General features: G+C 41.9%; 1 protein-coding gene across 1 annotated transcript in view; it reads left to right on the forward strand.

Moving 5' to 3' along the window:
- EML6 (EMAP like 6) overlaps positions 1-19581 on the forward strand; it is an 884002-nt gene that overhangs the window by 626194 nt on the left and 238227 nt on the right. Inside the window, exons 25-26 of the mRNA XM_085612599.1 lie at positions 1816-1992; positions 13307-13508. Of these exons, the coding sequence (XP_085468725.1) occupies positions 1816-1992; positions 13307-13508 (379 nt within the window). The remainder of the gene's footprint in view (positions 1-1815; positions 1993-13306; positions 13509-19581) is intronic.

Here is a 19581-nt window from a genome sequence, read left to right on the forward strand (position 1 = left end):
GGAAACAAACTTGTTATGGCTACCTGCTTTTTACCTTGTTCACCAGTGGTACCTCTCTGAATAGAGTTTTTATTAAGTTCGGATTTAGCCCCCTTACCGGTACGCGGCTCGCATTTCTTCGGGTCCATGTCCGCCTTGATGTCTATTTTGCGGCATGTTGACATCGGCGTCGCCTGCACAGTCGAGCGCGTCTTGCTACGAGCTCCTCGAGCCGCCATGATCTCTCCGGTCTGCACCCTGGGTTCTCCAGCGTCCAAGTTTCTAGGAGACTCCAATCCTCATCCGTCGATAGTCCCCCAGCCGGAAGCCGCCATCACTAGATGCTGGGCGAGAGACTCCCACCGTGCATACCGGCCCTTACCTCGTTCGTTCCTCTCCTTGGACCGCCCAACACACGATCTCCGACAACCCCTGCACCATCCAGTCCACAGGTGCCAATGGTTGCCTTCCCTTCGCATAACCAGTTCTGCTCTGAAGAAAACCTCGTCGGAACTGGGAGAGAAGCAGAGTTGAGTGTCAGTGGACTTTACTCAGACACCATCTTGCCCCATATGTGGAGTGCCTCTCAACCCACCAACATCTTTACACACCAGATACACAGCGACAGAGAACACACAATGGGTAGCTATATAATAGGGTCCAAAAATGCCTAGAAGGGTTCTGGTGACATAAACCATGAGGCTGAGTGGGTTGTAAATGTCACCAGACTCCCAAGATGGCAAGATAGGACTATATTGCACATGTTCATTTTTGTATCTTTTTTTTTAAAGTTGTTGTTATTAAGTCTTTAAGTGACTCTGTAGCTATCTGAGATTTGAATCTTTGGTTAGGTAGTGATGTATTCTCCTCTCCTTCACAAATCATAACAATAATCATAATAATGAAATACATGGCACAACTGGAAAGCTTGCTGCGTAAAAGAAAAATCACAAGAAAAACAGCCGCAACAGTGATAAAATTCCATGCATATGGCGGATACACTTAAGAAGCTGCAATTTTTCTTTTTCGCTTTGTTGCACATACAAAAAAAACATTGCACGGGCTTGCAAAGGCCTGACTTTTTGGGTTTGATTGTACTTGTTAGCTTCCTTGCTTCTCTCTTTGTTATGTGATCCCTTGTTCCCCTGAAATGCTGGTGTTTTACCCACGTAAATTCTGCCTGTTTTACTTTGCATCACTGCACAATTGGAATTGCTGGTGATTAGTGGGGAACAAATCATCTCTAGGTTGAGCCACTTTTTTTGTGATTGAGAAAAAGAGGCCTTTAACTTTACATTGAGTGCTATTTGCGACGGAAACCGCTAGGGAAGCCTGTAGCTCATGACATCCTCTTTAGCAGGAATCATTAGTGAAGCACAGTCATCGAAACACCGATATTGGAGCCTAAGCCCTTATAATGCCATTAGCCCTATTCCTATAGAATGATAAACACCTTTACAGTCCAAAAGATTTCTGAGGCTGGAGTCTGAGGGGGTAGGCTAGGTGCATAGAGCACTGTTATACCTCAGACTGGTCCACAGTAATATATAGACAAAGTTCAATCACACCTCTACTGTTAAGCACTGGCATGGGAAAGTGCAAAGTATATTTTTTCATTTGTGTAGCTCATAGTGAGTGCGCAGACTGAAATCTAAATCGCCGCTTGGCACAAATAAATCAGCCGTACGTTCTACCTTTGCAAGCTTACTGCTTTATATTACTGATATTTGATTCCCATACCCTTTTTTCTTAAAAATATGCGGTTTGTATTACAAAAATCAGAGTACTTTGAAAATGTTGACTTGCGTTGGTTTAACTTTTTCATTGAAATTACAGATTGAGAAAATAGAGTGGAGTAGCTGGACTTGTGTCCTCGGCCCCACTTGTGAAGGAATCTGGCCAGCACACAGTGATATAACTGATGTCAATGCAGCTTCCCTAACCAAAGACAGAAAAGCACTAGCGACAGGGGACGACTTTGGCTTTGTGAAGCTGTTTTCATATCCAGTAAAGGTAAGAGAACAATTTGTTTGAATGCAATGCTTTCAAGTTGGCAGAATTTTCATAATTTCGTGCTACCTTTTCATTGTGGGGAAATTGTGGGGGAATGACAGAAACAACTTTCCACTATCTTCTTTTAAAAAGAATATCTACTACATGGCCTCATGCCTACCACGTGCAGAATAATGGAGGAAAATATAGAAGCGGACAAGTTGGTTAAACAAATTAACTGCTCCAGCTGATATCTTGTATGTTTGCACCTTTTATTTAAAACATGGGACAATAACAACAGGCTGCTCTATGAAGTTTTGTATAAAGACAATATATTATTATAACATATATTATTATGTCATTTATAAATTACCATAGTGTCCTGAACCCAATCCAAACTGGTTTTAAACTCTGTCCGGCGTGTGTTCTCTACCACATCTAAGAGTTCAGTCACAGTTGCTATTGGAACAGGATGTCCACTCCATAGACCTATGCCCCTGCCCTGACTGATCCCAGTGGTAGGCTTTCTGGTATGCTGACATTTCTGGCCCAGCACACAATATGATAATGATGCATGTGCGCTGATGCCTAGGCTTTATAAATAATTATGAGACTCAGGACTTGACTCTGAGGTCTGGAGGGGCACACAATGCGTACTCTGTGGTAGACAGTTGACACAGAATTACTGTCCATACACTGGGATATATATAAAGCAGTAAAGGCAGTGTACCATTTTACTGATTGACATTACCAAACAGACAGTTTTTCCTGTTTAGGTGTGGTACACACAGGACCCACTCAAGTAAGGACCCTGCTTTGACATCCCTGTGTGCATGCCATTCACATGCTGTATGTATGGTGACTGGAAGAAGGACTCCATGGCTATTGTAACTGTATGGTTGCAGAGGCCAGTAGGATTCATTACAGACAGCCTCGAATACCGAGTGAATCAAGGAAGTTTAACCAGCCCCAGCCCGAATCTATGAGTGGGTTTCCCTACATCCCCATTAATTTCATGACCAAGCATCAAATGCCCACACAGCTAACAGCTTGAAAGCATGACCATCAATGTGATCACTATGTTACAACTCACCAGTTGCATTTGGGATGTGACATTGCAAATGAAGGATCTGTGACCATCAGTAGTAGGTTCCTTGTTGTTTGGGTGGTAGGAACCCCTGGGCCCATGGGACTCCTCAACCGTCACCTGTAAAAGAAGGTGTGGATTGAAGCAGGGTCTTCATACAATGAACCCATTCATGTTAGGCCCTTAGGTTACAGCAACAGCAGGTAGGCCCTGTCAGACTTCCATCCTCCTGCAACTGTCCCTATCCCCTATCTTCCACTCTACACCACACACCAACATTCTATTTAACCATTCACCCCACACCATTCCAGACACCAGCTCAGACATACAGGGAATGGGTACACACTGGCTGCTACTCACCTTCCTTTATTACAAACAACAAATCAAAGAACAACCATTGCCTTGCGTATAAAGTACAGGAACAATCATTACCAATCACCCAATCTCCAACATGTTCACCCAACATCAACCTATTAAACTGTCCAAATACAGGACATGAATCTCCCAGAACCTCATGTCAAACAAAACAATGAGATGACAACAACAGATTGTGAGTATCATTTCACAACAATCCAAGACGTGCAAGTCTTGCGACTTCCTCCAGCATGAGGCCTTACGACCCCATATGTACCCACTCACAATGATACCATAAAACAGATATGCACATAGTACATGCGGTCCCGGATGCTCAGTCATGCGACAGCCAGGGCAACGGGCCCACTGGCTTCCTTCAATAAAGGTTTTCCCCATCTTCCCTAAGTGTACTCACTCATCTCACAAACAAAACAAAAATGGAAAGTTTATTCATACATCACCTTAACTCAAATCCCCCTTGACCAGACTCAAACACACAACCTGTCTTTACAACAACACTCATACACAAAGTCCCCAGACTTCCATATCACACTACTAAACTACATAGGTGATTCAGACACAATTCTCAATTTTTTTCATTTTCAACAAACAACATACAGAACCCCAGAAAGACAAAACTCACCACTACACACAGAAATTCAGCCCAGCACTCCAATATGACCTAGAGCCAGGCTTAAGAAAAACTTTATCTGCAACCAGTTATATAGCCTCTGAAAACAGCATCAGAAAAAGTTGAGACTTCTTCCAAACACAAATATGGCAGTCTACAGTAGATGCATACTAAAACATTATTGACACAACATGGCAATCAAATGCTAAGTCAGTCAAGCAATACAACCATTGACACCAGACCATGTCAGCAGGTAAAGTCGTGCTCACCTACAGCACACTAGGGCTACATCAAAACTTCCATTCAAGCACAACACTGAGAAACTCTATTTTAGAAGAACAGAATAAAACCTACCGTAAAACAATCACAAACATAGACTGTCTCCTGTACCAGCTTCTGACAAATATTCCCATTGGTACAGGAAGGCGACTGAACCCAGAACACACTAAGACAAAACTTGTAATTATCACCAAAAACACCACGGTGTACTACATTTCACCACATTTTCATTCCATGGGGTATTTTCCCTTACTACATCTCGCAACATGGTACTTCTACCACATCTCACCCATGGGTACTAGGCCATGCAACGTCTCATGACATGCAGTGGCGTAACGAAAATTGAGGGGGCCTCCCTGCAAGGTACTCTATCAAGAGCTCTCCGGCCGAAGTGCTGTGCTGAGGGGGCCCCCTGGAGCTTGGGGGCCCCCTGCACTGCAGAGGCTGCGGGGGCCTGTGTTACACCCCTGATGACATGGTACTACACTTCCACAATGTAGCACACCTCAAGGTACTCCTCTTTGCAACTCCTCCCAAAAGGGTACTACCCCAAAATAGCACACCACTGGGTACTCCCCCATGCAACTTCTCATGACAGGGTACTGCACTTCCCCAACTTCATATACCACAGGGTACTCCCTGCATAAAGCATCGAATGACAGTGTACTACTCTTTCCTCGGTCCGCTCCAGCACACACACGTACTAGATTTGTATTATTTGGATTATGTACTATTCTTCCTTACATCCGTGACAGCTGGACATCCATAACAGGATATATTTACACAACAACACACAGATGGGTTCTACACCGTCTTCTCCAAACTGCTAACTAGACTCCTAGAGCCAAAAGTAAATGCTCACACACCACTCTTAAAACAACCTACAAGTAGATTATTTCCACTTCCCAACCTGTCTAGCAGTACTAAGCATTCAGCAGACCATAACCATTAACATAAACTCCAGTTCCCAAATATCTGAACTTACAAAAACTTTCTAGCCTGACACATACATTGGCAATAAGATACGTCAGTATGCAAGATTCACCAACCAAACTGTTTACAAACTTAATGAACCTCACACTTATTGAGAAATGAGGCATATTTCTTAATGTAAAGCTCATTAAATAATTCAACCCCCATGAGTGCCAAATAACCCTTCTGAATAATTAACTGACTGTCATATTTTAATATTGCAATTGGGCTATTGCCAGGCAACAAAGTCTCATTTCTATGAATGGAAACAGTCCCACTTCTCTTTCTAAACTAACCAGTCAGGCCTCATGCAGTCACCAGGGTTCTTGCTTGTTACATGGTGTTTTCCCCTCTAGCGACACAGCTGGCTCATAAGTGATGTATGAGCCCAGCACATGTTATACTTGAATTCATATGAGCTATGTGCAACAGTCACAGTACCCTAACACAAGCTGGGTACACAGGGCTCTTCAAGATCATGGACTAGCCGTTGTTACAGTCAGCTTAATCGGGAAATCATACTGCACATTAACCAACTCTTCTCCTTATGTCACCATTAAAGGTATTACTGCCTGAAGCTCCATGGCTCATTTCAGAGTTATGCTTACTGTAAAGAAGATGTCCTGCTTCTCCCACTTTCTGCACAGCAGAGTCTCCATAGCACTACCCATAAAGCATTGTCTCCATAGCATTGCCCCCAACGCTTACAACTATACACTGGCACAGAACACCTTAGTATATACCTCGCCTCTGGATTGCCCACCTTCCTCCTGCCCAGTAGCATGAGCTGACACCACTTGCTGGTGGATTTGAGCGTAAGCAGTCACAAACTAGTCTTCCACGGTCACAGAGCCATCTTTCTTCTCATGAAACACACCATCATTGAATTACATTATTCACTCTCAGAATTCTAGACAGCACTCATACCTACATGGAATGAGGATACACAGGCACTACACAGGGGCTGCTCTCCTTTGCCGCTACTCAGGACCAATAGTGCTGATGTTGTCTTCGGGCCATGCACTCAAGATTCCCACTTGCCCAATACTTCTAGTAAACCAACCAAGTGAACTCAAACATTGACTGTGCCTCTACCGTTAAACTGAATGGGTATTTTTTTTTTTTTTTTTTACACTTTGAAGCACTTTGAGAACCTTTTAATAGTGTGATACAATTGAACTGACCTGTGGGTTACAGAACTAGGAAGCTTACTCTCACATGCCATAGTGAGCTCACATCTGTGCCATAATCCCACCTACTTATATTATGTGTACTTACAATTAAGGGTGAGCAGAATGTTCAGTTCCGTCTGCGAAATTGGCAAACTTGTAGCCACTCCACGTTACTCTTTAACGCAGAGTTCTGGCCAAATTCCGCCAGTCGCCGTGTGGTGGAATTTTACTCTTGCGAGGCTCCAGAATATGTGAGCTGGTGCGCGTGAACGAGATTTGGTATCCCCTAGCGTGATTTTCTAACGAGGGTGGTCGCCAGCATTAGTGAGCAGTCGCAGTCATAGGGTTGCCGTTTGAGTAGCTTTGCCTCCATTCAAATAGATGTGCTGCAGCTAGAGTAGATTTTCTACTCGAGCGGCAGCAAAATGAACTGGAATGGCTGTGCGCTCTTGCACAACTCATGGTGCCATTCGCACTGATTTTCAGCGTGGCTTGCACTACTGCTGCTAAATTGCAGCACTAGCTGCATATTTTCTGCCCGTTGGTGGAATTCCGCAGAATCTCGCTGAGTTTTTCTGTAACTCTGGGAGTTCTGTCCCCCCCCGTACTTACAATCCTGTAGCACCCATATTAGGACTCTGTGCCTGATTGATTAATTTACATAATATCACGTTTTGGTGTGTATTAAAAGTACTACTTGTTTTCTGTAGGTAAAGGGACTGATCTGGACAACTTTTTTTAACGGTTGGATAACTGTTTGAGTTCTGAGTCTCTCCCCCACACTTTCCTCCCTTAGAAGACTGTTAACCGCTCACCTTCACTACCCTGCAATTCAAGTGCAGAAAGGGTGTATTGGATTACGTTTTGTAGTGCCATTGATGGTCAGGCTTAGGAACATCAGTGATAAATTGGCCCAAACACCTTTGTTAAGACCTAGTTACCCCATCATGCACCATCGTCCCTAACAGGTTCTGACAGATGCTGTATAGCCTTCTTACAGGATAAAGTCCCATTGACCTTCCTGGGGACATTGACTCTGATTTCAAAGAATGGCATGAGATATTTTTGCTTCTTAATAAAATCAACTTCTATTCAGTCAGTTCATGGTGTTAGGTACTAAAAAGCTAAGTCGCAAGCGTTTTGCAGAATTTTTGGTTATTGGTTCTGCTCTAATGTCCACGGGATTGTTGTTCCACAACTAAACGGAAGGGTCTGCTGTACATTTTTGTGTCTGGAATGTGGTACTTTAAGACACAAAGGCAGTGGCAAATCTAAGATTACAATTAAGGGTATATTTAATACATTTCTAATTCCTGGCCCTGGCCATAAAAATCTATGCGTATCATACAGGCCGATTTCTATATAATCAATTTATGGCCCAGAAGCCAATGAACCTGTATCAAATGGTTTAACCAGAGTCAAATTGTTTTAGCCCTAAAACTAATCTAGCAGAATGCTGTGTATATAATGAATGCAAGCGTTTGTCGCGGATGGTAGTTTTAGGCAGACAGAATCGCCATAGACTAGTTGAAAGGATTGTATGCTAATATTTTAACCAAACAAAAATGAATGCGAAGATTCTGTGATAAAAACACGCTTTGCAATAGCTGTGATTTGTGTTTCAAAAGACAGGAAGTGTGCGCTGCTATCACTGCACATTTGCTGGCATTGGGGAAGATTTCCCGTGCATGTGTGATACTGTGAGAGTTATGTGTGGGGTTCAGTTGTAAATGAAACAGAAAATGTGTGTTATCGGGATAAAAATAAAATTTGATGTCACATTTTGGCATAAAACATGGCAGTTGCGTAAATACAGATTAAATAAAAGGGACGATGAAGAAGAACCATGGGGAACATTCCTAACAACCTGCTTACATCAAGACCAAAATTTTCGCATTGGTGTAGCTTGCATTCTTTCTGTTAGAAACTACTTTATCAGTCGCTGTGCTGCTTTCTTAATGGGACAAGTTCCAAACCAGCCAGGAGGGTCGGGTTGTCTATGGTGTTGTATGTAGCAGAAAGGTCTGGAAGTATCATCACCTTCTCCACATCACCTCAACCTACTTTCATGCTCAACACATCTGTAACAGATTGGTCTACCATTTCTGTATTCATCCGAGGATTAAAACTTACGTGAGCCTCATAAATTAAACTAAGATTTGTACAAAATCTTGAAGCAGCTATGTGAAAAAAATTTCTGCTAGTCTGGTGACACAGGGGGATTAAAGAAAGTGCCCTAAAATTAGCAGGTTCATTTTGATCCGGAGAGGGTTTTTTAGCAGCTGTCACACAATTACAGTTTATAAACTTTTAGATTTAGTCCCTAATGTATTTAGAATATCTTTGAGGATATGGGCAATAGTATCTCAAGTAGCAAATAAGAATTATGCAGCACAACTATCCAACAGAATACCTGTTAACTTGCTCTTCATCATCAGGTTTAGCACATCAGTAGTGGAGAGAATTTGGACTGTCAAACTTCCTATTAGAACAAGGATCCTCAGTTTGCCATTTCATTTCAGATGACCTCCTCACCCGCCTTGCTCGATACAGTCCTTACACGTTGAGATGTTCTCTTCCTCACAGAACTTATTCCCTATCTAATAAAAAGTAGTTGCCTCACTTTGTTTTATTTTTAAACACATTTTATTGACATTTAATGAAATCATGATCATCACAAGGCAGGCATGGCAATAGTTAGTGGTACTGAGGCAGAGCATATGGGGCTGCTAGACAGCAAGCCACAATAATAAAGAGTTCGGTCTCTTGAAATAACAATTCAAAGTTCATTCACCAGCCCAACCTCATGATCATAGTTCTACAGAACCGCTGCTCAACTCCCACGACATGCAGCTCTCTCCCACCCACCCAGCTCCCAACGTGGTCATACCCTGCCACACATTGCCCCCCAACATAGGGTGCCAACTCTCACTTCTATCCTAGTCAGTTTGACATGCCGAATAAAAATAGTTCCCTCAATATGGCTGCCGTTACTTACCAGGCCTTAAAAGGGAGGAACCTACCCCAACACTTTCTTTTCTTTCTTTTCTGCAAGTAGGACGTTTCCCTAGCTGACGCAAGTAAGCAGTGTCCTTATATTATCCTGTTAGATTTGCTATAGCAATCTCCTTCTAATACATGATCAGTCGCTACCTCTTTGCCATGGCTTACAAGACCGTAAATCATGATTGCTGCACGGAAGAACTCCCTCTATGGCTTAACATCAGGCATCTACAAAAAGCAAAACCCCTCCGCTCCAGCACATTTCGAGGTTATTTGACTTCTTCCATGACCTTAGCACAAGGAAGCTCTCATCTTGTGCATTGACATTTTTGCTAAATTCAAGATGACAGCTCCTGCCGGATTAGCTACAAGATTGGAAGTTGCTAAGCCTGGGGGAGAACCTCCCCTGCTATTTCTTTCAGGCGATTTGTGGGAAACCTTATTACAGTCCTTCCCTCATTTGAGTAGCTTTTGAGCGGTCATCAGATGAGGTGGCAGGGCCATCCTCAGTGGTTTAAAGCATGACCACTTTACAGTAAATGATTGAGGCAACAGTGAATGCAGCCTTTAAAACAAGAGAAGGTCCACCACCTCCAAGGTTCCTAGAGTGAAGGATACTTGTAATTCAGTCACCGATCCTGATGAGGTGGAGAGAAACGCCATAGGTGGCAGAGATTCTGCAACACTTGCATGAGAAATTAGGTTTTATGTCTACTCTTCCTTCACCAAATAAAGATTTTTTTTTATGCAATGGCAGTGTTTGGAGCCAGAATCTACCTCATTGCATGGGGCTATTTGAAGCATGCTCTCCCATTACTGGAAGGAATTGGACACATTCACCGTTTCTAGATTTTTAGTGCTATCCAGTGGACACATTTTCTAATAAATTCCCTGCAGTCACCCATATGACCAGCCTTTCTTTACAGGGTGCTGTAATATCTGAAAATGCCTTAACCTCAGACCCTACAGACTAGTAGGTTGAGAGTGTGATAACAAGATTGTATGATGCCTTCACCTTGTGTTTGGGGGTGCACACAGATTTCTGTGGCAGCCAGATGAACCCATTGAACTAATTCACAGGAATTAACTTGTCCATAGACGTAAACTATCGTGATCACAGCAATAGACTTCTTCTGCACACGTCCTTGCATGCTAGATCCCCCACCACCACAACAGGTAAAATCAGATGTAGGATTACAGTGACCACCGTTATGGCCCTAGGAAGGGAGTCAATATTGTTCTACTAGAGAACTCCTCACGTGCCACGCACCTTTTCACCCTTTCCTCAATCTACTTTCAGTCCCAAGTTTACTTGTTGAATACGAGGTGTATACCATGCTACTGGATCTATTGAGCGAAGACAATCTCCTCTGGTAAGAGGGTTGTACTGTTTCCAGAATAAAAAAAATGAACCTTTTTGCTATGCTCCACTGTGAATAATAGGGGGAAACAAGATACCTTGTGATTCCTGTCTTTGAACTAATGGTCCATAATGGACACTTTGAGAAGCTTCTAGTACTGAGTAAATTCTAATCTAGTTTAGCAATGGCCATTGAGTCAGAAATGTAACCTGGTGCTATGCAGTGATGTGTAGACGCCAGCAGTCGCGCATCCCCAAAATGCTGGGGCTGTTTCTCTCCAAAGCTTACTATCCCATAATTGACTATCGGGTGTAAAATTGATCCAGCAGCTGTGGCCTGACATAGCACTAAGCAGCTGTCCATCTTGTTGCTCCCCTGTATTTATGCGAGTCCCACACATTATGCCCATGTTCACACTAGCCACCTTGAGGATAATAATTGACTGCCTTTGCACAGCGCTGTTGAGGCCCTGTAGTGTGTGGATCCCACATAAAGCTTCCGGATACTCTATCACTAATGAATGACACCTTTTAAATTAATTTGTAGTAGTATTTATGTAGAGCTTCACACCCCAGATGAGTTGCTGAAGCGCATTTGCGGACAGATAGTACTGTACTCCATAGAAGTCATTTGGATGTAAAGTGTGTGTCTGCCGCGTGCTCTGTATGGGTAGTGTTTCTATGTCATGCACAAGGACCAGAGTTGTGCTTTCTATTGTGGTTTTTTGCATGCCTTGGCATGAATTGAAGTGAAAAGAGCCAAGAGATAGGACACTTCAGATTTGGATGTTAGTGTATGAATGGAGAAAAAATGTGTGAGTGCACTGTAGACTATCTAGTAAGGTTTTTTGGTGTAGTGCATGTCTGGCGGAGACTACTTAAACAGTGTTAATGCTAATAATACCATGGGTGTAGATTAAGAATAGTCAGCTACTAGACCCTGTGTCCCTAGAACAATGTTTTTTATATTTTCTTTTACAGGGTTGAAATATGAATGTGCAATCTGACTTTAGAATATGTGTAAATTAAGGTTTTAATTCTGTAATTATAAATCCCTTGGGCTGACCCTTATAGGTTTTATACTGTTGTATTACAAAATTATATTTGCAGCTGAACACAGCACTGTTCCTCGACAACCGTTATTGTGTTAACTGCTGAGTCTACTCAGGACCACTGGAATTATGCAGCAGGGAAGGACCAAGGGCCAACTGTATGACCCTTTTTTGCATGCGCAAACAGGTTTGCGACCGGTTTGCGCATGCAAAAACAAATGGGCCATGTACTAACCCTATTTAGCGACTCGCAAATGATTTGCGACTCGCTAAATAGGATTAGCGATTCGCTAGTAGGAAGGGGCTTTCCAAGGGCATCCCTTCCTAATAGTGAGTCTGAGCCCTATGTAAGACTTTAAAACAGTTGCAGTTTTCCACCCTTCTTTAGAAGGGTGGTAAAGCACTCACAAAAGGGAAGGGATCCCCACGAGACCCCTTCACCTTTGTGAATGCAGGGGAAAATATTTTTTAGGGGCAGGCAGTGGTCCCAGGGACTACTACCTGCCCTTAAAAAATGAAACTAAAACGTTTCAGTTTATTTTTTTAAATGCATCCTGTTTTTCTTTAAGGAAAACAGGCTGCATTTTTTTTTAAACTGCTTTATTTAAAAGCAGTCGCAGACATGGAGGTCTGCTGAGCCCAGCAGGCCACCATACCTGGGAGGGCCAGCCATTCCTAATGGTGTCGCAAATTAGCGAGTGCCTCATTAATATGCACGAGGCATGTAATTTGCGACCCCATTAGGAATCGCCAACATTGTCTCTGACACTGTTGTACATTGATGTTTACGACTCGCAATTTAATGCAATTTGTGAGTCGCAAACATCAATGGTCGTACATCTGGTCCCAAATTATATGGCAGAACTGATTAAATTATGCAGCAAGAAAGGGCACATTATGTAACGTAATGCAGCAACTTTTATGGTAGTGTTGCTCGGTTATATTGTCATTTTTACATGTTAGCACTGTGTGAATAAAAGTAAAACTCTATAGTACCAGTTTAACACCTAAATACAGCAATAAACAACAGAGAGGTTACCTTTGGGTAGGGCCTTCCACCATGCAGCAACATGTGTCACCATGTGTTAGTAACTTTTGAGCTGTTTGAGACAGAATTTTCTTTAATATAATCTGCTGATTATGCAGCAGATCCATACTTATGTGGAATATGCCAGAGCTGCAAAACTGCGTAATTCCAGTGGCCTTGAATATACTGATAGTGGAGGATTGGTGCCCATCACTGTATTGTGTTACTTGGGTAAACCTAGTCAATTTTAATCCGGTGTATAGAAATCCACCATCACAGCTGCATGTTCAAGATAACAAATGTTGCAATGTAAATGTTTAAGAACCGGTGATGGGAACAAAGGGAGCATGCTTAGAAATGTGTTTTAAAATGTAAATTGTGGACTGTTGATGTCACAGGGCCAGCATGTAAAGTTCAAGAAGTACATTGGCCACAGTGCCCACGTCACAAACGTGAGGTGGCTGCAGGATGACTCAACGCTGCTGACCGTTGGAGGGGCTGACACTGCTCTAATGATCTGGACTCGAGAGGCGTTTGGCAATCTGGAGAGTAAGCCAGTCGACAGCGAGGAATCTGACTCAGATACTGATGAGGATGGAGGTAACCTCATTCGGAAAGTGATGTCATGTATATTTGCCCGAACCTTCACATACAGTAGATATAAAGAAACTTGGCTAAGAGGGATCAATCTCTTGTTTATTTTAATCAAGAAACAATCAATTTTCTCGGTAATTACTTATTTCTTATAAGAAAGTGTATTCATCATTATTTATCAGGGACGAATATCTCTTGGTAGACATCAGAACACTTCAACACATAATATATACAAATTTAACAGACATGAAAACAAAACAAAACACCTCTATCTACAATTTCATTAGATCATATAAATACACATACACTTTATGTACACAGCAAATTATCACATGTCAATTCCCCTAATCGTGATTCCAAATCGATGTATACTTGTTATTTACAGTAATACATTTGGAGGTAATCCTTATTGGCATCCGATGTATTACTCCTCTCCTATTGTTTTATGTGTCTGCCAAACAAAATAATTCTTGGATCAACACAATCAGTGGATTCCTCCTACGTCAGTATGTCGACGCGTTCGCGTTTCAGCCTCCAAATATTTGGCCTCTTCAGGACGGGGATAACAGACTATCTACAGAATAATGTAATAAAATAAAAATAAATTAATAACAACAACTATTTATCTCAGGCTATCCCAGATTAGCCCATGCAGTGTTCGGAAGGACCACGCGTGAAAGACTCCGCGGAAACACGGAAAATCAACCTTAATCCCAATCAAATATTTCAAATATTTTATTTCAAACCAGGAAGGGTGGCAACCGCAGGGATTCTAAAGAGGGAAGTGAAGGAATGATAAGCTCTCAAGTGGTGGTGATTAATACCGATAGTGCGAAAGACCCACCACCACTGGGTGGGATTCTGCCAGTTTGCCTTATACCTGGTTCAGGTCCAGGCGGGTCTCGCATAAGCAGTTACGCAAATACAGAGTCTCCTCAGCGTCTAGAATGTCTACTGCCTGGTTCTAGTCCGGGCAGGTCTCTCATGTGGAGTTACGCAAATTCAGTGTCTTTTCCACATCTAGAATGAAGCATACAATTATAACCACTAGAGTTCGAAGTTCCGATAAGGACATGGAAGAGAGTCGTCTACCCTCATAGCAAGCCTAGGGGAGGGTGAATCAAAATTACCTGGTCCATTGCCTCGGCATGGGGACGTCACCGTACGTCTGGTTCAAACCACGAAGGGGTCGCTTTAGATTCTTCCAATCGATCCCCACAAACTCATCCACTGGAGAAAACAACAAAGACAGATCTAATTTCACTGTCTAACCCAATGCTCTCAATAATGGTACACCAACAAGTTCTACTCGCGCCCTAACATGTAGGTACAGCGCACTCATATCGAGTCGTCTTAATAGATAAATAAACTCAAAACGATGTCGCACTCGCGGTATATAACAGTGACTACAAACTGTTCCCGCAAATTAACTACACTTGTGCTAACAGGCCTCGTAGGCACGTTACCAGAAGGTACAAATCATAAACACTTACATGATAAGGCAGGTAACGAGCACGCCTATTACTCCGCCGCTTCTGTTCCACCGAAGGAAACCGCGCGGACGACCGCAATGGTAGCTTGTTTATTAGCGTGTGCGTATGTAAACGCGCCAAGAGCAGCGTGAAGGACGTCACATTGTGCGAAAGGGAGAAAGGACTATTCTCCACCCAGTAGGATACACGTCCAGTCTACTATATTCTACTTCAACGTGCTCTGATCAATTTCAATTGGCCTGGGGGATACAGTGTTACGTGGAATGGAGAAGAAAATACAAAAATCCATTGTGTATGAATCAACATACCTAACATGACAAGAGAAGACTTGTTAAAACGCTGAGGGCTAAAATATTAATACAAGTGGAAGCCCTCTATTGCAACCTGTTATAAGTGCCCACCTAACCGTGCTCAGAGTATTTTATACAAAAAAGGGGTCACTCCCGCATCGGTCATCTACATCCATGTATCTAAATGGCATAAACATCTCACTGAGAACGGGGAGGGTACGTGGAAGCAACCCACTCCCATTCCACCCTTAGATCATTCCGGATCACTGCATGAGCCAACCGGCTGGCTTACATTCTCACCGTGTTTCGTATTCACTAACACGTCATTTTCTTGCTGTTCAAACCAAATTAGCATCTTCCTACATCACACATGCCCTGCTTCACTAACTACATATCTTAGATCAAGGCCCATAGTTCATCTCTCTCGTTAAGGCTCTCTATCACAGTATGGTATCTTTCAATGAGGCGGGCTTCTATTCGGTTCAGTTTCATCTCTAATTCTCCCTTGCTGTTTGCCTTAACTACAGCTAAAACAGTCAATTCAATATCGTTCTCATTATGACCTGCTTCGACGTAGTGCTGTACCAAAGGTGCTCCCTGTGTTCTACACCTAATACGTGATTTATGTTGTAAAATTCGCGATTTTACCATCTGTGTCGTCTTCCCGATGTACATTTTCCCACACGGGCAAGTCACCGCATATACCACATTTTTGGTATTGCAGTTGGAAAATGTTTGCATCACGTGCTCTTTGTCTTTAATCTGCAGAGTTTTGGTGTCAGTCGTATTTGCACAGGCCACGCAGTTATTACAGCGATAGTGGCCTGTTACAGCAGGTAAACCCAATAGGGATCTAGTGTCATTTTTCTGCATTGGCTCCCTCATGGCTCTCACAAGATATTGCCGCAAGTTTTTGCCTTTCTTAAAGGCGAAGAGTGGTTTGGGTATATTGAACTGTTCGATCAGCCTCCAATTTCTCTGAATGATTTTTTTAACTTTATTGGCTTTGGGATTGATTCTTTTCAGGTTTTTTTGGTGTTAGTAAGTTTTCCCTCGGTGTGAACCAAGCCCTTTTTAAAGCAGCTCGTACTAATTTTTTAGGGTATCCTCTCGCGCATAATTTGTCCTGTAATTTATTCGCATTCTCAAAGTAGTCATTCTTATTAGTGCAATTTCGTCTTATTCTAAGAAACTGACCATAGGGCAGGTTTTCTTTCAAGCTTCTAGGATGACCAGATGAAAATTCTAATAGGGTGTTTCTATCTGTAGGTTTCGTATACAGACTAACTTCCAGGCCTCCTTCGTTGTCCCAGATCCATACATCCAAGAAACTAATCCTCGTATTGTTGACATCTTTCGTGAAATTTAAATCTGGTGTACGATCGTTCAGCCAATTATGGAAACAATCCAATTCTTCTGAGTTCCCACTCCAAATGAGAAAAATGTCGTCAATGAAACGAACCCATTTGTTGATATTGTTGAAGAAAGGAGTAGTTTCATTGAAGACATATCGTTTCTCGAATTGGTCCATCACAAGGTTCGCTATTTCGGGCGCGAAACAGCAACCCATAGCCACGCCCTTTATTTGGAGGAACAACTCGTTTTTGAATGTAAAAAAAATATTTTTCAGGCAGATTTTAGCTAATTCTATTAGAAATTCTGTCGGTACTTGGAATGGTCTAGTTCTCTGATTGAGAATCAATTCCATAACTACGATGGCCTCATCTTGAGGTATGTTCGTATACAGGCTTTCTATATCAAAAGAGACCAACAATTGTTGATCTCTATTAAAAGCCACATGTTCTATTTTAGAGATGAGGTCCATCGTATCCCTGACGTACGCCTGGGTAGTGCTTACAAATGGTTTGAGGAAGGTGTCTATATACTTCGCCAGGGGTTCTAATATCGATCCACAAGAGGAGATAATAGGGCGACCGGGAGGGTTAATAGCATTTTTATGTACTTTTGGGAGTATATAAATCAAAGGCACTTTTTGTTTAGTGACATTTAGATATTCATACTCCTTTTTGCATAAAAACCCACTTTCCAGGGCTTTGGTCGTTAGATGTAAAATTTTTGCTTTTAATGCCCTAGTAGGTTTATCAGAGACTTTCCGGTAATGCGAGGCATTATTGAGTTGTCTATACATTTCGCTGTCGTAGTCGTCTATATCCCAAACCACAATTCCTCCTCCCTTATCAGCTGGTTTTATCACTGTCAGGGGGTTATTCATAAGGTTTCTTAGTGCCTGGTGTTCGAATTTAGAAAAATTATGTTTGAATGTGAGACGCTTGCTGTTTAAATTGTCAATTTCTTTTAGTACCTGATTTTCAAAAAATTAAAATCTCCTCGGGAATCATCTCACTCTCTGGGCAGAAGGAGGATTTATTCTTTAGTCCACTTACATTGTATTCCTGCATTTCATCAGTTTGGGAGAAGAATACTTTCAATCTGATCTTTCGTAAAAATTGTAGTATTTCAGTTTTTGTTTCTCCTGGGTCTTGTAGGGCTACTGGAACAAAGGAAAGTCCCTTTTCCAAAACCCTCATTTCCCAGGGTGTTAAAGTGTGTTTGGATAGATTGTAAATAGGCATCAGCAAGTTATTGGACTTCTCTACAAGATCATTATTGATGCCTTCACTAACATCTACCGTCTGTACACTCGTTGACGTGCTCGGAAGAAATTCTGTTCTGGCACCGGCTGATGCATGGGTGCCCTCCATCCCCCTCGGAATCCTCTCCCCCTGCGGGTGCCTCTGTCTAAAAAAGGTTGGGGGGCGCTGGGGTATTGGTAGAATGGCTGATAGGGTTGATAATAAGTTCCTGTTCCTTGGTCTGAGTCTGAGGATGAGTCTGAAAACATCACGAACCTAGTGCGTGACCTCCCCTTATAGGGTAAATTTAAGGAGCTGGGATTGTTGTTTTTAAAAAAATCTTCTTTTAGATATGGATATACTAATTCATGTCTATAATTTTTTATGTCTCTACTCAATTTGGTTGTTTTCAGATTTACTGTGTGTGTTTTGAACTCAGCCAAGGTTTTGTTGATATTTTCCAAAAGTACCTTAGCATCTGTGATAGTCGAATCACTGGCAATTTCTTCTTCTAATCTTTTTATTTCTTTTAACTCCTCTTCACTGATACGTAATGCAGTGTTGATAGATAATACAATCCAATCTCGTGAACATTTGGTCCCTATACCACTGAAGTCTACGAGGTAGGGTTTATCATTAATAAAGATCACCGGGACATTTTTCACTTGAAGGCCTACTGGAATGGTGTTGGTCTTTAAATATTCAAGCAGTACCTGTGCGTGCAACTGTGTCCTAGTATTTTTCTTTTTTAATTGAATCAATCTTTCTCCTTTATCCGAGTTGACAATCCTGTCACCTATGGAGTCGCCTCCCAAGAGTGAGGGAATTAATTTCAATCTATTGATTTCCTCTTCAGAATAACTGACCATGTGTAATTCCATAATCCACTCACTCCCACCCACAGTAATCCTTCCTCCACACTGAACGGAACAAGTCAGGACAACTTACAAAAATGACAAATCAACAAAATGATTTACTGACGCAAAGCAAAAGATATTCGTCTCTCTGAAACAATTTTTTTTTGTATGAACCTTCACATACAGCTAGAAATATATATTTTAGGACAGTCTTAATCTCCATTAATTTTGGCTACAAATCTTTTAAGAATTTAACTCCATTTTGAGTTATAAAGTGAACCCAGACATTAAATGGCTTCATAGGCTCACAATTATACATGCTTCCTGCCTAAGCAGATGGGCAAAAATATGCAAGTGGGCCTTTAATGGCCTGCTTTGGTGGACTAAAAGACTGCAGTGTGACATGCTCCCCTGTCAACGGATGTACAAATTGGAAATGTCAGATTAGTTATTTTGAATAAAAATAAGATCCAATGTTAATTGAACATTTTCAGTCATTTGTGGCTTGATTCATTGATGATTCTTCCTATATGAATGGTTATACTCTTTAATATACACAACACATATTGATTTTAAGTCGCGCCATATGTTCTTCAAAAAATGATCCTAGAATGTAAACAAAAGTTACATATTTTTAAGACTGAGTAATTAGTACCCATACCCCTGCTTGTTAAATATTTACCTATTAGTTTGATTTGTTGTGCATTTTCTTGTCTAGGCGTCAGTTGTGCATTTTCTGTTTGTCTTTGCTAAGTCACATTAGTGGAATGTCTCTTTGTGCCCTTGGAATTTCCAAGGTCACTTCTATTGCTATTTTCTCTGATGTGGGCTTCTTTACAGCTGAC

Source organism: Triturus cristatus, chromosome 6 (assembly GCF_964204655.1).
Source record: "Triturus cristatus chromosome 6, aTriCri1.1, whole genome shotgun sequence".
Classification (NCBI taxonomy): domain Eukaryota; kingdom Metazoa; phylum Chordata; class Amphibia; order Caudata; family Salamandridae; genus Triturus; species Triturus cristatus.